This window comes from Phaenicophaeus curvirostris, chromosome 3 (assembly GCF_032191515.1).
Source record: "Phaenicophaeus curvirostris isolate KB17595 chromosome 3, BPBGC_Pcur_1.0, whole genome shotgun sequence".
NCBI lineage: Eukaryota > Metazoa > Chordata > Aves > Cuculiformes > Cuculidae > Phaenicophaeus > Phaenicophaeus curvirostris.
The window spans coordinates 31,674,217-31,692,330 of NC_091394.1; the positions used below are offsets into that span (position 1 = coordinate 31,674,217).

Genomic DNA, 18,114 nt, shown 5'->3' on the forward strand with positions numbered 1-18,114 from the left:
CCAACTACAGGGCTCTGCTGCATCAGCCATGTTCTGAGAAAACAACAGCCAAATGGCAACCTCCCTATTTACACTTTTTCTACGAACTGTAGCTAATATTGCAGACATTTTCATACGAAAAGTCCTTACCTTTAGATTTTTCCCTGCACTTCTGGCTTAGAACACAGTTCCCAACAAGACTTAGCCAGCAACACTGCCCCGGTTCAGAATGCAGAACTGCATGGGCTAGATTTCCCCCGCTACTGAAAATGACACGTACAAATCAAGTTGGTAGGGAATAAGGACTTTATTCTAAGATGTGAGCTGAAGCAATGAGCATATGAAGCAACGACCACTAAAAAAAAGTAAAAAACACATCAAATATTTGTACTGTAGCTGTTCAGTTTGAACACAAATGTTCCTTTCAGTAAAATGCATGCACAGACCAAAAGCATATGCAGAAGCCCTGAAGGTCACCTATAACAGTGTTTTTAATGTCTAAAACAAAAATTAAGTCTTCCCTATGAAAGTCGTTAAGCCAGGAAAAACACTTCAAGTAACAAAGAACACAAAAGTAAAAATTATCTGTTAATTCTGCTTGGCACTGTGGAGAAGGAAAGGAAGGGGGATAATATATCCCAAAAGAGTATGCATCTTTAAGATGTATAAATTCAAAGTCCCTAGAACACAAGTCTGCCGCCAGACCAAGTATTTGTTTTTCTCCCTCATTTAGAAATTAAAGTGAAGTATGTTTGTTAAGCACAGGGAGATCGTGTTCTGGAGTTAAAGCTACTAAACTCACACTGTCTGCTTGCCAGTGAGGAAATTTCACTGACATGCATACCCAACAGATCTCTTTTCTTTGTTTTTATAACGGCACCCTATCATTAAAAGCTGCAAATTGTATCATATTATACTTCTGTAAAATTTTTGAAAAAAAATGTTAAACCAAGTATTTCCTTGACTGTCTTAATACAGGAGGCCAAATGCTGCTCTCCTTAAATTCTCCCTTCACATTCATTTCAGTACCACTGGAAGGAAGCTGCGAGTGCACATGAAGAGCAGAGACAGCTCTGTGTAAATCAGTGGTGGTGGTTATTTTAGCCTGGCTCATGCATCTGACATCAAATAAAGGGCTAGCAGGACTATTTCTGTGCTATTTTCAAGGTCTGCCAACTTAATTCTAATGCATACATACACACACATATAGATATAAAATGCATAGTAGCTTTCAATTAGAAGAAAAATGTAATTTATTATTAAACCTGCTCTTCGGGACTCTAGAATTTTAGTGGTTAATCCACTAAATCCACAGGTAATATGAGCTGAACAGTCACATTTTTTAAACACAGTACCATAAATGCATCACCTTTGAAACTGCTGTTATGGGGGCTAATCCAATAACAACAGCAGCAACAACAAAATTAATTGTCGGGACAAATGTCAGTCAGGCATTCAAAAAATATGTCTCTGGAGATTTGTATTGTTTTTTTAAAAATACACTGAAATATTCTATACAAGAATATAGGCATCACACTTATGAATCTAAATTTATAACCACTTAACATATTAGCTATTCTCAATAAGCCATCTACGTTTGCTACCCACCTATAGTGGCTACAGTTTCAAACTGGAAACACCACAAAATTTAGCTACTTTCCCTGAGATCAGTAATCCAAAATAAATAGCCCTGCAAATGTAACAGTGTAAACTCTGGATTTAAGTCTTCAGTAAGAATCAGTCCTCAAAACACAAGGAGAACAGTAAGCAAACGTAAACATAGCAATCATTTCGTCAGTTTTGAGTTATTCTTAGCATCAGTGGAACCTATGTGAGATGTAGTATCCAAATGTTGAAGACCCGTCATTTGTATCATGCAATACGTTGTCCTAGTTTACTTTCCTATCACTGAACCCCTGAACACGTCCAGTTGTGATGTGGATCTCCAAATTGCAACCCATATCTGCTCCTCCACTTTGCATAATCTTTACAGTGCCTTTAAGAACACTCTTTCTGAGGATTTTATTCTTGAATAGAGGAATGGCGAATAGATCTGTGATAATCCTCTGGACTAGTCACGAGTTCTGGTAAATCATAGCCTCTCAGAAGATGTCCACTGTTTTGTTGAGCAAAGTAATACAGCTGCCTGGCAAACATTGGTTCAACCTTAAGAACAGACAAAATGTTAATCAGACAAGTGACAAAATTTCATTCTCCTCATCTTAGTTATTTACAGTGGGTTTAAGTTAAAAACAAGCTAAGACAAATTAATTCTGCTTACCAGAAGGGGAAAACTATTTCAGTGGTCTCACTAATCTCTATTTTAAACTAGGGTTTGCCTATTCTGCTGCCAAGTGCTTTGCTAACTGCACACAGTCCTTACCTCCACAGCCTTCATTTAGAAGGCCACGTACCAGTGACACAAATGATGTACTGGCAATTGTAGTTCCTCAACCAACCTCAGACACATCTCTGGCCACTCAACATGTTCAAATGCATACATAAAGCACTGAAAGCCCTGTCTGCATTGCAAACTGCTCTGAGGACTTAACTTGAAATGGTGGAGCCCTCAGGTAGACTGAGATACATCATCAAATAACTGTGCTTGAAATTAGACTTCGATCTAACGCTGAAGGTTACTCTTGTTTCTGTTCATTCATTCAAGCTCTGTTGAGGAATCTGTTCAACCACCAAGGGCGATTTGTATGATTTAACTCTGCCTTCACTCCTATCTCTTCAGAAACCACCATTCTACTCAGGGCTTCAGGCTTCACAAATACTTAGGTTGCGCACCGAGAACAAACACTTGAAGCTCTCTGTACTCTTGGGGGACAGGCAGGTCAGACAACTGTTCTCTCCTGCTGGTCAGTCAGCCCCTCAACATTAAGACTGGGCACTATTTTGGAGGAAAAATATGCTGTCTGTGGGCCCTGCCTCTGGGAAGGGAGAGAGACGGAACAGACTGCTGCCGTGGAGCAGACCCACTGATCCCCTTTCCCTTCCTCTCACTGGCATTTGGAGGCAGCTGAGCACCTCCTGTCCTGTCATGGAGCAGACAAGAAGGCAGCAGGGCAGGCGAGCCAGACACTTCCCAGGGCACAGCTCTTCGGTGGAATGGTCATGAGCCAGGACAGCCCAAAAGGCTGAGCAGGTTGACGAGCAACTGGTAAGGGGGAAGGAAAGCTCTGGAACAAGCAGGAGGTGCAGGCTAACAGGGAATCTGCCAGGACAGGGGATGGAGGAGATGCTAGGAAAGAAGGGCAGAAAGCTGGAAAGCCAAAATGGGGATGAAAAAAAGTTTAAGAAGAGACAGGGATGGAAAGCTATTTCTAGTTAACCATTACATAGCTTGAGATGGATTTGTGAGCTTCCACCCTAGAGACTCACTAAGCAGCAATGTAGCAGTATGGAAGCTATGCAGCTAAGCACAGGCCATGGCTTACGAAAAAAGCCTGACCTGGGACCCATGCTTGAAGGGGCTTTCGAAAAATTGAGACACCAGTTTTCTACCTAAGGATGCAATAAGCTAAGCCCCACCACTAACATGTGTATTAGCACCTCTTTTGTGGTTTTATGGGCCAATACAGCCAATTTAGAAAGTACCTGGTCTCAGTCTCTGTCATCACCCTCTCTCAGATAGCATCCCGAAACACCAGCTTTGAGTGTGTGCGAACTGTGGTCAGTCACCTTGTAAGTTTGCGATATACCTTAACACAAAAGCTGCACAGGCAGCTCCTGCATCCCATTAAAGGCTGAAGTCCCCAAGATGCAGGCTGGGATTCTGGAGCACTGTCAGGTGCAATGTTAGTAGCCCAAACAGCTGTGCAACTGGGCTAGCAGAACACAGCCCAGCTCTTCCAGGCTACATTTCAGCTTTAGGTTTTGAATGGATTTGCAAGAGATTATGGATAAAACATCCTCTACAGAGAGGGACATCAAGTGCTCTGCCCTACTGAGGGTTACCAGTCAGTCCTTGGTAGATCTGAGGATTCAATCCTGGTCTGGATGGTCCTGAATTTTCAAGAATTTATTACCTCCCTCACAAGCTACACAAGGCAGAAAACCCTGACTGGTAGATCCATATCCTCCAAGGAATATGTTTCTTTTAGGCAAGGCAGAAGTCCTACTTACATGGGCTGTAATTAGTTTCCTCTGCCTCTGTGGATCTGGAAATTCCTCCCCAAAGCACAGAGCAACCTGGTATCTTGGCAGTGGACGTCCATGGTGAGCAAAGGCTTGCAGCTCTGTGAAGAGAGAAAGAGCCACATTGTGGGTTAATCCCAGCAAGCAGGCAAGGAGCACGCAGTTTCTTGCCTGTTTTCACCACTGGGATGGGAAAGAAAATCAAAGGAAGAAAATTTGTGGGCTGAGTTAAAAGAAGTTTAATAGGTAAAAAGGAAGAAAAAAAAAAAAGAAAAAAAAACCCAAAAAAACCTAAAAACCCAAAGCAAAACTAGGGAAAATAAGTGATGGAAAAAGCAATTGCTTGCCATCAGCCTAGCCAGTCCCCAAGCAAAAGTAGCCTCTGGCAAATTCCCTCTCCAGTTTTACTTCTGACCATGAGGTCATATGGTAGGGAATATCCCTTTGGTCACCGTGGGTTAGCCGTCTCAGCTGTGTCCCCTCAATTTCCTGTCCACCCCAGCCCACGTGCTGTGGAGGCAGAGTGACAAACAAAAAGCCTTGATGCTATGCAAGCCTTGTTCAGTATTAGCTAAAACGTTCCTGTGTTATCCGCACTGTTTTGATCACAAATCCAAACCATAGTGCTATATGGGCTCCTGTGAAGAAAATTAACTGTATCCCAGCCAAGCGAGGAAGAAAGACTTTGTGAATGGTGGAGCTCCAAATGGATGACCCTGGAGCACAGGAGAATAAGATGAAGTAACTCCAGGGGAAGATGAGAGAGGTTAGGAAAAAGACAACAGGCAAGGAGATGACACCAAGTTTAGAGACTTTCCCACAGATCAGGGGGAGCCAGTTGTAACACTGCAATTTTTCTGTTTGCCTTGCCTCACAAGACTTTTCATATGTACAAAATGCAGCGTCTTCTAATTAGTATTTTTATTGGGGCTCAATAGCAGAATCCACTGGAGCAGACACCAGCAGTAGCCAGGACCCACTCAAGCAGACACCCAACAGAACTGAAACCAATGGATTATTAGAGCCAGAGACTCAAAGTACTGCCAGGCATTAAATTCAGCCTCAGCTAAACTCAGTCACAAAGCCACTGTCAAACTGGCGCCTGGTGGTGGATGGGGAGCCATGGGAAGGTGAAGGACCTTACTTAAGCCATGCACTGAGCCAGGAAAAGAGCCTGTGACTTCTGCACTCCTGCACTCTCTTCACTAAACCTACATCCCTGCACAAAGGGAAAAGGTCTAATTATACAATTATTCCAACAGTCAGTGTCCCATATGAAAGATAGCAGGCAAGGCCTTTAAAAGTGACTTCCACTTGGACCAAAATCACTATGTTGTGTGTTTCAGGCACTGCATTTCCTTCCAGAAAAGAGAAAATTTCATTTAACACAAAATCATTAAAGTTTGCATTATATGTAGTATTTCTACATAGTTGAATGGCAAAGATTTCATTTTAATTTAGAACCCTATTCATGCTTTCTAGAAAAAGTTGAAATTAATATTAAAACCAGCCTCTTGCCGTGACACATGCCCTGCTATAGAGCAAAATCAAAGTCTTGAAACTTGGCATGACAAATGCACCTTTTCCCAAAATACACTCCTGCCATTTCTACTCTGACTGCAAGCTTTTCAGATCAAGGTGTGAATTCAGCAGCCACTACATCCCTGTCTTGGGACTACTGGTCTTACTGGGATGGTCAGTTATAGAAGTAAAACAACAGGCAGCTCATTTAAAACACAGAGTAAAACATAGTTCTCCCCAAAGTCTCCCCCCAGAGCCCCTAAAAGTGCTGTGAACCATTTGTAGGTATGACAGGAGAAAAGAGAGCTTTTCCATAGGAGCCCGCTTCCCTCTGTGCTGCCACAGGACAGGGAAGGACAATCCACCCAAGGCCAGTCCAACACCAGACTGCTGATGCCACCTTCCTCTGTCCCCCAGTTTTACTCAGCCTCAGCCATTCTCCAAATCCTGAACACATGTGGGAGTGCCACACTGCAGCCCACGGCATGGACCTGGAGAAGAAAGCCCTCTCTTTCCCACCAGCAGGATAACAAGGGGCTTGCAGTCAGCCTTGCGTTTCTCCAAAACGTTCCACTCCCTCCGTCTCCCTCTCCAGACCAAAGTGCTTCCGCCTGTATGGCGGGGCTCCTCATGCACCTCCCCAAACCTTCTCCATCTCCTGCTGCTCCAGCTGCCTCTCCTTTTGCCAAGCTAACCCTCCTCTGGCTGCTGCTCTCACACTCCCGAGTTTCCTTATTCTGTCCTCCTGCTCTCTACCCAGCCCAACTTACTGCATTTATTATGCAATACTCCCCAGAGATCATCCACCTGATTTCTGATTTATTGCCGGTTTAGCCTTCTCAACTGTGCAGGCTGCTCAACGCAGGCCTTGATGCCGCAGCACAGGTCACACTGCAGGATCCAGCTCCTCAACAGGGTTCTAAAAGCTGCCATCCACACTAGTTCCGCTTCTGTCCCTTTCTCTGCTGTTCAGGATTTCCTTTCCTGGTACTAGTCTCTGGTGTCTCTTCCCAAGGAAGCCCTGGTTTTCTAAGGGGGAAATCCCCAAGCTTGCCTGCAGCCTGGGAGTTCAGTATATTCAATTAACATGCAGATGAGATGCACCCATGGCAAGTCACCTACAAACCTAGCAGAGCGTCAACACATGCAAAAAAATCACTTTGCACGCACCACAGACTATGACTTCAACCACATGTTTGGTTTTGCACAGGCATTGGTGCATAAGTAATTTAGGACAGGGGAAAAAATAACTATTGCTTGAGCTTATCTTTGGGGTTAGGTGTCTAAAAAGAGATGTCCTGTCAACCGTTTGGAAGAACCCAGAGTACATCTAAAAAACCACCTGAGAAAAGGGAAAGGGATTTCCAAAACCATCATCAGAGGTAGAATTATACGTCTTTAAACTAGCATGTGATTGAAGCCCAAGCCTATGCCCTGACCTCAAATTCCCCTTTTCAACTGTCAATTTTCACATCCATGTGAGATTTCCCTCTTTAAATGCATTTCTTGCTTGACCATTTTGCTAGGATGGTACACCAACCTTGGAATATAAAGTAGGCTAAAGCTGTTGGTTTGGGTTTTGTGGAGTTTTTTTAATGTTGCAAGACATTGTTCTCCTCAGAGACTCATGCCAGTGCTGACGCCCTGTTCTAATGGGAAAACATACCAAACCATAGGCACTCTGTTCATCTGTAGCAATGCCACACGTCTCAAAGAGGGGCAACATATTACTGCTGCCTAAGTTGTCCTCTGCGACAATGACCTGCTCCCAGTGGTTTCTCTGGGTGGACAGCGCTCTTCACTCTTAACTGCTCAGAAGTGCTGGGGAGTGGAGTTGAGGCTCTGCTCCTTCCCTCCATGGGCTGGAATGAAAATATACCATCCTAAAAAATGCCTTTGCCCTCTGTACTGATGCTCCCAACTGCCCTGTGCAAAACAAGATCTTTCCACGTTGCCCTGGAGAGGTAATGGACACCCCACTTAGAGCAGAAACTCCAGAGCTTGTGAAATCCTTTTCACCCCCCAGATGTCTTTTAAACACTACCACGGAGTGAAAAGAAGGCTTTCTACTCAATTCCATGCCAATATGTGGATACTCTGAGCAAGATCTCAGGCTCACTCTGGATCAGGTTGAGAGCAGCACAAGTGCAGAACACAGACCTATCCAGGACTTACACCATCTAAGATCAGGATCCATTTTCCTCTGTCACCCAATATGAGGACACTGTTTGGGTTTTTTTAGGTTCCTCCTTACGTTTCTTAAAGAGCTGTAAGGTTTGGGATGTGAACAGCTGAGCACTAGTTCACTCCTGCTGGTTTGCGCAGGGACATTGAAAGTGCATGGAGAGCAGAATTTGACAGGATTATTCAGGAATCAACTACTCCCTGACTGTGTTTGCCCAGAGGAAGCAGCAAGGGGTAATTCTTACTGTAATTTGTACAGTAACACAAAGAGTGCTCCCATAAAGCTGATGTGGAGAGCAGCCAGGTGACATCTCCAGAAATTATATCAAAGTCATACCGGGAATTACCTGCTAAGAACTGCTGGGTATCAAAGAGCTTGCATGTCTGGTCCCGCTCCAGCTTGTTGGGTCGGTCACTGCAGAGAGCCAGAGGCCCATCCCAGTAGATCCTACTTTGGCAAAGTCTCTTAGCATAGAGGCCATCAGGTGCCATCCACAGTATTACTCCTCGTTCCAGGTGGTTCAAAAGTTTTTCTATGTTCTTCCTCTGGCCATTATCCTCTGGATAAGGGAATATAACTTGGTCCAGGCTGCTGACCTCATAACTTTGGCCATGGGATATCCTACAACCTTCAGGACTAGAAGTTGTTACCTCCTTTACCAGTATTTCACGGTAATATAAGCAGATGTGGAGTCGACAATCTATAAGAAGAGGGGAAAAAAAGAATCACTGTGATACAGTAGCATGAATGTTTCATTTTTCAGATCTGTGCTAAGACCAAAAGACAAGTTTGCATGAGATTTCTGAACTTGGTGGGCACCATCACGCAGAAGACAGACTCGCCTTAGGAAAAATCATATAAAGAACATAAATACTACAATTCTGGTGGCACAGTAGCATTAATGCTCTCTCATTTTATAATAAGGGCTACTGATGTGGAAATTCGGTAGGATCTAATGTCCTGCAAGCTTTACGTTTCTGTTTGAGAGGGAAAGCCTGCACACAAAAAGTTTTGTCACATTTTCCAAGTTCATGTCAGAATTAAACCTACCAGCTCAGTACGCTTCCTCAGATTTAATCAGGAAGTAGCTCTATTTCTCCACAGATTTTACATAAAAGAGACTTTTACACAGGGGACCTGCAAACTTGCACTCAGCTGCCTGAAGAGAAGTGACTGCTGGCTCCAGCTCCAACAGGGCTGTATCTGAAATTCCCAGCCTTACTTTCAAATGCCCATTCAGTCAACTTGGCTGACCCCTAAGAACAATCCCACTCAAGAAATCTGCGAAGCATCATGTTACACGTTTATCTGTTATTTCTGAGAAAATCCACAACTTTGCCCAGAATTTTTCAGAAAGTCCCCTAGAATCCAGATAAATGCAAATCTGGCTGAAATAACTTCCCTTTTCTACCCTGAATGCCTTTTTTTCACCAGGAATAATGAAGAAGAGCAAAACTAGATGGCACCAGTAGAAGCACAGCAAGGTACCCAGGTAACACTAGTTTTTTGGGAAGCTCATCCCAAACGACTAACTGAGAAGTCACTGACTCCCCAGAACCTTCAAACTCCTCTGGGCAAGGCTGATCCAGTGGCTCATCAAAGCAACATAGCATTAACACCATGAGCCAGCAAAGCACTTCCATTAACTTGAACAATCCTCTTCCCTTGGAGCTCGGGCTACAAGTGATGAAGTATCCTGGAAAACTGAGGCTGCTTTAGGCCACACACAAATTAATTAATTAATAAAGGTTTCTATTTTTCTTTCTTTTTAATTTTCATCAGAAAGGAGAAATGGTGCCAGAGCAAGTCAGAAGTGGGAGTTTCTTGTCAAGCTCCCCAGAAAGCCCGGATGGTAATGGACCTTACCTGACAGGGCGAGGGCTTCACCAGACCTTATACTTGGCTCGATCGGAATGCCAGGAGTCTGGGACTCAGGAGGGGCACAAGCATAAAAGGTTCCTGTCACCTGACAACCTGTTTTCACAAACAAAAGTCAGTGACAGCTGCCTAAAACCTAAAAGGAAAGCTCGGGCAGAGATCACAGCGATGCAAAATGAAGTTTTTCTGGGCACCACCAGGAACTCTCTCTCTTCCCCTCTTCTTCTTAAAAAGGTCATTTTTCCAGGTTTGCCAACTCTACCAATCTCTTCAGATATTATTTAGACCGTATTTTTATTTGAGCCTTTGCATTACAGTATTCTCTCATTCCTTTTTCCTTACTTAATGTGCCAGTCTATTACAGAAATAATTTACATTTTTACCTAGACTACAGTGCTCTTAAAAGTTGCCCAAATAAAAGAACCCACTTCACCCAAGGAATTTTACTAGAGATGGGTTAACAATAAAGCTTGAATTACCACTGTTTAAAAAGCAGGTAAAGAAAACTGTGCAGGCAGAGATTAACAAGGTTTCATTACCCAGACTACTATTAGACTGTTCCAAGAGATGCTTTTTAGTAAGCAGATTATAACACAGGTAATTGATGTTTCTCAATGTCAATGTAAGTCTTTGGAGCATGATGCAAGTGACTGGCAGAGAAACACACACTACCTTTCCCCTCAGTGGCAGAACCCATCACAATCAGGAGCTGAAGCAATGCAGATACAAAACACCCACATCTCTTTACACATTTTACAGCCAATGAGAAACTCGAAACCAGACACTAACAACTGCCTCTGAATTCAGTAAAACATCCAGATGTGTGTTCCAACTGCTGCAGAGGATGAACTTCAGGGTAGAGTTCATTCAGCTTGCTACCTTGATTTTTTCTTAGCAAATGGCTCCACTAAAAGCAAAAGATTCTTCCTAATAATTCCAGTATTTTCCCAGGAAAAGTTGCAGTGCACTGAGCATTTACTTTTTAACAGACCCAAAGACTTCTCTGCACCAAAACCTCTAGAGAGCTGTCCTCTGAAAAGGTATTATCTGCTCTAAGAAGTCCCTTCTCGATTCCCATCCTTCCAGGCCTTTCTGAACCAGCTGCTTCTCCTCACGAAGCAAATGCCTGCATCCTCAGGTGAGTTATCTTGCAAGGGTCTATGGCACACTGTTCCTTTTGTGTTGTTTTATACCCTGCAGGCTTCAGCATTGCAAATTTTCACAATTCAGGCTTTTTCCTAAGGATGCAGAGCTAGGAAAGCCATGTTATGTTAGGCTCTGGTACTGTGACATCTTCAGGGAAAGGAACGTCCCTTTATTCTGTTTCTGCTATCACAGCCCCATGAGAGACTCAATCCATGACAAGTTGTCCCATTGCTGCCGCACTAAAATAAAGTAATAATTTCAGTTTTCCTCTCAGAAGAATAATGCCACTCTAATCTAGAAGACTGGAGGGGAAACCTCAAAAATGTGTGCCTCAAAAGGTCCAAAATCAGAAAGCAAAGCTGAAGAGCACATGTTCCTGTCAAGGGATTTTTTGAGAGCGTTGGTTGCCTTCTTATTGCTCAGGGCCTTTGAGACAGCTGAGGACTTTTTGGGGCTGACTTGTATCAGCTCAGAGGACTGCGCAGCCCACACACCATATCATAGAATCATAGAATCACCAGGTTGGAAGAGACCCACCGGATCATCGAGTCCAACCACTCCTATCAATCACTAAACCATGCCCCTCAGCACCTCGTCCACCCTTGCCTTAAACACCTCCAGGGAAGGTGACTCAAACACCTCCCTGGGCAGCCTGTTCCAGTGCCCAATGACTCTTTCCGTGAAAAATTTTTTCCTAAGATGTGTACGGTTATATGTGTACAGTTGCAGTGAAAGCAAGAGCCAGGACAAGGGCTGCTTGAAGGGAGCTCAACACTCCTCTCCTACCACTTCTGTTAATCCAATCAAAGCTACAAATAAGAAACCTGAAACCTGCAGTCCTTCTGGGTGACCAACCTCAGCAAGCAACCCTAAATGGGAGCATCTTACCGTTCTCACAGCCAGGCCCTTGCCAGTGATGATTGCGAGCTGCAAAGGGGACACTGGCACACTGGTAGGGGATGTCAGGATGCGGCTGCTCCGGAGCAAACTCCCTCCAGTTCCGTTCATGGGGCACCATGTAGTTAGGTACCTATTCAATTTAACGAGATATTCATTAACTCTGCAGCTGTCAAAACTAATGCTGTGCATCGCATCAGTTTTCACATTTCAGCTCTCTGATTTGCTCTGCCAAAGCCCGGTGAGGTCTAAGCATTGCCCAGACTACACAAATGGCACTTCGCCACCACCGCCAATGAGGCTTTCAAATTAACTTCTCACCACTGGTGTAAATAATAAGCAGGGTGGAATAACAAAAGGCAGTCAAAGCATTGCTGGTAAATGTCTGCTCGGAAGAGCAAGGCTTCAGTGGGTGCTTACATTCCAGCATCAAGAGAATGGCACTACAGTAATATCTCTCGTCCAATAGAAAATAGATATTACTCAGGGATAAAAAACACCAAGGGAAATCAAGAGCCCTGTGGCCTCATATGACATTAAAAAAGTTGTTTCTAGATTTCTCAGTTTTCATAATAAAGTTGCTTCCCAGAGGGAACTAGGGAGCCAGCCAGCAAAGACAGACATAGCACATATCACAGAAATTACGCTCAATGTATAAGCACCAAGTGAAATGTGTAACCAATGACATACCTGAGATGGTAGTGAAGTGTAAGGAGATGTTATTGGAAAGGGATGGTTCATCATTAATGGTTGCTCCTCCATGCTGATCTGTTTTGCACCTATGTTTACCAGAGAGATGAAAATAAATGATGTCAACTACATCTGAAGACAATCTGAAATTGGCACATTGGAGACAAATCCATACAACCTACCTCTGAACAAGCAAAGGACTGAAATGCCCTCCAGTGCCGGCTTGGGACAGGATTTCCAGCCATTCTTTCCAGGCAGTCTGTCCTGGTGGGCTCCCCGACGCCTCCCCAGAAAACAGCTGCCCAGTCATACCCATTGTGCCACCATGTACCCCTCTGGGCCCTGTCATGTCTTTGCCTCCCATAAGCCCTGCCTGGTGCCAGGAGCTTCTTGGAGAGCAGTCACTGGCCCCAGTTTCTGCCCAGGAGGCCGCAGGCTGGACATGCCTTGCTCCCAGCTCCTCCCCACTGCCTACCACCTACTGTTCAGCTCAAAACACTTCTGTTCTCCCTATATTCAAAACCTAGATCCAGCAAGCAATTTTTTTGTTTGTTTGTTTCCTGTCCCCTGAGCTGCTTGCTTGGCTCCCTCTACACAGAACTGGTAGGGAGGCTCCCACTAAAAGAGCAATTCCTCCAGCAATGCACAGAGCGCCTGTCTGCAACTTCTGCAAGGGCTCCCTTTCAATGCTCTGACTCAAACACCAGCAGTCCTCCTGCAGATGCAGCCTCTCATGCCATCAGAACAAGCTGCAATTGAGCCCTGCATTTTGGCTCCTTGAAAGACTTAAAAAGACTGCAGGGCAATTCCAGAAAAGCACACTTTAGTCCTCGTATGCTTACAATGAGATGTATTCACACGCTGTTACACAGAGAATTTGAGATGCTTTACCTTTTTTAGCTCCTTCTGGCACTATTCTGTACACTTTATAGGGATCTGAAATGTCCAGCTGGCTTCTCTCCACCAGTTCTTCAAAGTCATTACTCTTATTCAAAGCACACCTTAATCTTGTCTTCCAGGTAGGGGGATCGGGTTTATCAATGCCTTCTCTGAACTTCCCTTTAAAAAGAGCCCAGGCCTGGAAATATTTCAGATAATCAAAAGAAGAAGGAAAATAAAAATTAAAAAAAAAAAATTAAAAAAAAAAATTAAAAAGGAAAGAAAAAAGAAAAAGAATCACCTACAAGGTACAAGTCCCCAATGTTTGAAATAGCATATGTGCTTAGATGTGCATGAATTTACTCCCTTCAGGTTTAGACTGAGAAAAAGCAGCATGATAAGGTAGGAAAAACAGTTTATCAGGCACAAGGAAAGGGAGAAAACGATTCAAGATGAATGAGGAAATAGATGTGCTGTAGTTTCGGAAGCATTTAGCTCCACATGGAGAAGTGGGAAAGGGCAGGCTGTCTCATCCCACAAAAAACAAGAGCCCCCAGGCAGGCAGGTGCTGGCAGTGGGCACCCAGCAGAGCCAGCCTGCCGGGGCAGGCAGCGAGGACAGGATGGCGAGCGGCTACTGCAGAGCCTCCGGGTATCCCTCGCACCCCGGCTGTGTCCCACAACTCCTGGACCGAGACCTACCTTGAACAGGGCGGCGTCCTCCTCACGGTTGTAGTCCTGCTTGCCAGCATGCTTCCAAGGGATGCGGAAGATGCTCTTCTCATCATTCTCCCACACCAGCCCTGGGTACTTGCCACTGTCTATCTGGTCGATCAGCCACTGGCGGAGTTTCCCATTACCACAGCTCACTGAATTCATCCCGCACTCGCCCGGCTCCAAGTTCATGCCACTCGTGTCGGGGGTCGGGTGTGAGGTTTTGGGGTGCCTCACTGAGCCCACTTCTCTGCACACACTCAAACACCTGCTCGCTGGGCGGCTGCAGAGGACGGGGAGATGGGCAGGATGGGGAGAGAGGAAAACCCACAGGTCAGGCAGTGGCTGAAGCCCCCATGTAGAGCCCTACCAGCAGTCCCCAGTGCCACACGTATTGTGTCAAATGGCAGCTACACGTGCAGGGGGGCCCCAAGGAGCCCAGGAAACATGGTACAGAGCCTCAGGAAACTGGGCACAGCTCCTCACAGCCATCCCCCAGGCACCACTCATGCTGCAGACTTTGACAGACTTCCCCCCGGTCCGACCGTTTGGCACGAACATAGGCAGCTGGTTGAAATTTTGCCTTCAAATGACTTAAGGTGCAAAGCCCTTGACCTGCACGGAGTTCAACTGAGATTTTACTTTTTAACAAAAAAAAAAAATTAGAAATCGCATAAAAAGGTATTTGCATATGACAGCACACATATGTAATGTCAAGCACACACATGCAATTTGGAGAGATTCGACTACGTTGACAATTTATATGGCATCTCATTAGAACATTAAAGTAGTTTTCACAAGCTCCCTTAAACAAGACGCATTTGAACACATGATGTCTTATTTGGATCTACCCCTCCAACTGCTCCCAACACGCATATACAGTACCATTCAAATCTATACATTGCAAACACCTAAAAGTGGAAAGACAGCAGCCCACGCAGCTTGGCGTAAGGGCACCATCCCTTGACAATATTCTTTTCCCAGAGATATGAGAGCTTGCAGGCAACCACAGAGTCCTGGCTACACACAGAGGTGCTGGGGCTCTGCAGTGAGGGGCACCCGCTGCAAAGAACCCAAGCACGAGGACACCGACACCAGTCATGGGTCCTGCCATCAGGTTTGTCTCCTTACCCTAAAAAAGTGCTTGAATGCCCTAAAGCTCGGCTTGGTGGTTTGATTCTTTTCCCCACGTTACCTCTATTTAAAAAAAAAGAAAAAAAGTGGTTCCTCACCCACAGCCTGTAGACACAGGGAGGCTTTCAGAGCGCACACCACCGCGGGGGGACGGACAGCTCTGCATCCCTTACCCCCTCACCCCTCTCCTGAGCTGACAGCATCCCTCCCAAAAACACCAGACCCGGTCCCCCCGCTTCTCCCTTGGGTGCAACATGCCAGGGCCGCGGCTGCCCCACGCAGGGGCCGCCAGAGTCCACGCAAAGACCCCAAAAAAAGTTCTTTCACCCCCTCAGACCCCACGAAGTGCAGCCCCTCCACCCATTCCCACGACGGGGGCTGGTGCGCGCCTTCCCCTCGGGAGCAAGATAAGAGGATGGGTATTATTATTATTTTTTGCTTTAAACTAAAGGGGGAGAGCAATTAAAAAGCCGAAGGGCTGGCTGAGGTGCCCGCAGGTCCAGGAGGAGCCCAGCCGGGGGAAGCCGAGGCTCCCGCTTCCCCCAGCCCCGTCTCCATCCCTCGCCCGTGGGATCGCCGGGGCGGGACCGGGGAGCGCCGGTGCCACCGCCTCTTACCTGTGTCGCTGCCGCTGGGACGGGGAGCACCGCCACTGGCCCGGAGGCACCGGGAAGTTTCTTTATATGACGGAGGGCGTCGTGCCCGGGAGGGAAGAGAGCGGGGGGGGAGGCGGGTCCCGGCCCGGAGGTGGAGCCGGCGGAGGGGAGCGGGGACTTTGCGAGCTGGAAAACATCTGACATGCCCGTTGCTGGTAAACACACGCAGCGGGGCGAGGGGGGAGGAGGGGGCGCAGCCCGGCGGCCTCTCTGCGTTCGCGTTGGGTTTTTTTTAAATCTATACAGACAGACACATAGACATAAATAGCACGGGGAAACTCCTACCTGTGATAGCCGGGCGGCTTTTACTGTAAAAGCCCCAGCTAGCTACACCCACCAGAAGCGCACTAGACGGCGCCGGCCGGGCGGCTCGGGGAGACGGCGGGAGCATCGCCCCCCCAGGCCCCCCCCCGCCCACCAGAACCCCGGCCCGCACCCCGGCCACCCGGCCCGGCTCCCCCCGGGCCACCGAGCCTGGATCGCCGAGAGGGATGATGAGAAACCCAGCCCCGAGGCGAGGGTGAGCCGGCGGCTTTGGGGCTGGAGGTCCCCCCCGTGCTTTGCAGCCCATCGGGTGTGAAATTGAGGGGGGGGAGGGAGGGACATGAGGTGGGAGGCAGCAGCGGCGGCGGGTCCCGCAGGCTGCGAGCCCCGACGGCGCGGCCGGAGCCGGGGAAGCCGCCAGCCCCGGCCGGGAGCGACTCCCGCCCCGCTGAGCCCGGGGGATGCTGCCCCGGGGAAGCCCGGCTGGCATCAGAGCTGGGGCTGGTGAGGAACCCCGGGCTTTGCCGCAGCCAGAGCCGGGGAAGCCGCCAGTCCCCTCTGGGAGCGACTCCCGCCCCGCTGAGCCCGGGGGATGCTGCCCCGGGGAAGCTCGTACCGGTACCGGAGCTGGGGCTGGGGGCGAGGAACCCTCCTGTTTGCCCTCCTGCAAAGCCCCGTGCCCTGAGGTGTTGGGGAGCTGGGGGGGGGGGGGGGGGGCATGAAGGAGCAAGGTCTGAGCTTGCATTAAAGTCTTCCTCAGCGCCTTTCGGGTTTCAAACACGTGTTTCATGCCACGACACTTTCTTGTTGTTGTTCTGTTTTAACGTCTCCAACACGCATCCACATCCTTTCTGCTGTAACGTATCAGATCAAAAAAGCAGTGCTGGCAGGCGGCCGGTGCAGAGGGTACATGCTGGGTTTAGGATATTAATTGCAAATCTTCAACGCCATCTTCTGAAATTTAAATGTAATTATCGCCACATTTCGCGGGAGAAGTGAGAATTGTGAGCATTTTTAGATACCGGGTTTAAAACACACCATCCATCCTCTAAAAAAAGAATTGGCATTGCCAATCGGGAATCTTTTCTGTCACGAGTTAAGGCACCTTTAAACATTAAAACACATCTTTGAGATTGGAGGTGACTGCCACCATAAATCAAGACAAGCAACCACAGCTTTACCAAAAGGCACGTGAAAGGCTTTCACAAAATCCAGTTTCAATTCCTAAGGGCAGGACTGTGTAGTATTCAGGGCGCCAACTGTAATTTCATTAAGTATAAAACCATCTTGAAATATATCACTATGAAATGAACATTTCTAATGCCTTGTCTCTTTTGATGCTTTTACAACAGCAAATTCTGGGCCAGTGTGAATCATGCAGATTTGATCCACATCAGGTCAAACCCTCCACAGGGGGAAAAGCATCTTTCTCAAATGGTGGAGAATATTTTGAAAACGGAATAGTTGGGTTTGTCCAAAGAAATCCATGTATATATAGAGAGGTAGATGACTTACACATTCAGAAGTCTTTAAGAGAAGACAAAGTCAATCATAAAAAAACCCAGTACATATTGGGAAATTGCCTGGCTGAGTGGCTGGTTGTTGTCTTTGTGCAGCAAGAGCTCTGTTAGAAAACTCTCTGCAGTTGCCTAAATTTTAGAGGGGATGGTTAAAGCCAGACCCCTATGTGCCCACTTGGCCTTTGCAAATAAGTCTTCTCATGAGTAAAGCACACTAATCTCATCAGCTTTGCTGACTTTGTTACTCGGGGGTTTTGGACTTCAGCCATTTCCATTTAAGATGGCAAAAATATTCAGGACCACCCTTTCGGTCCGTAAAGTAGAAAACTCTGATCAATAACACAACTGTGGTGTCTGCATTAAAGGCTGCAGCAATGCATCAGTAAACTTTCATTGGGTGGGTTTTGCATATGCTAAGAGACAATTGCTCCCTAACTGGCCTTGCTGGTGACCTGAACACTTGCTGCAGCCCAAGCCTGTTCATCTTTTTCTAGTGATTTCTACAGTGT

The 18,114-nt window shown here is 46.5% G+C and overlaps 1 protein-coding gene across 2 annotated transcripts; it reads right to left on the reverse strand.

Moving 5' to 3' along the window:
• Positions 1-287: 287 nt before the first annotated feature.
• IRF4 (interferon regulatory factor 4) lies at positions 288-14,350 on the reverse strand. Of its 2 annotated transcripts, XM_069853571.1 has the most exons (8): positions 14,020-14,350; positions 13,331-13,517; positions 12,440-12,528; positions 11,741-11,882; positions 9,695-9,802; positions 8,175-8,528; positions 4,111-4,223; positions 290-2,145 (listed from the first exon to the last, which is right to left on the reverse strand). In XM_069853571.1, exons 1-8 carry the CDS (start codon positions 14,221-14,223, stop codon positions 2,002-2,004), a joined length of 1,341 nt encoding a protein of 446 aa, XP_069709672.1. In that variant the 5' UTR covers positions 14,224-14,350; the 3' UTR covers positions 290-2,001. The 2 variants fall into 2 exon arrangements, with proteins under 2 accessions (XP_069709673.1, XP_069709672.1); XM_069853572.1 differs by lacking the exon at positions 9,695-9,802 and having other exon boundaries at positions 288-2,145.
• Positions 14,351-18,114: the final 3,764 nt, after the last annotated feature.

Bases quoted from the DNA above. Each gene is read 5' to 3' on its own strand.
- IRF4 (XM_069853571.1), bottom strand. From the start codon at position 14,223: ATGAACTTGGAGCCGGGCGAGTGCGGGATGAATTCAGTGAGCTGTGGT. The intron at 11,883-12,439 runs GTATGTCATTGG...TAAATTGAATAG, and splicing joins ACACTTCACTACCATCTCAG to GTACCTAACTACATGGTGCC. The intron at 8,529-9,694 runs GTAAGGTCCATT...CTCTTCTTATAG, and splicing joins TGAAGCCCTCGCCCTGTCAG to ATTGTCGACTCCACATCTGC.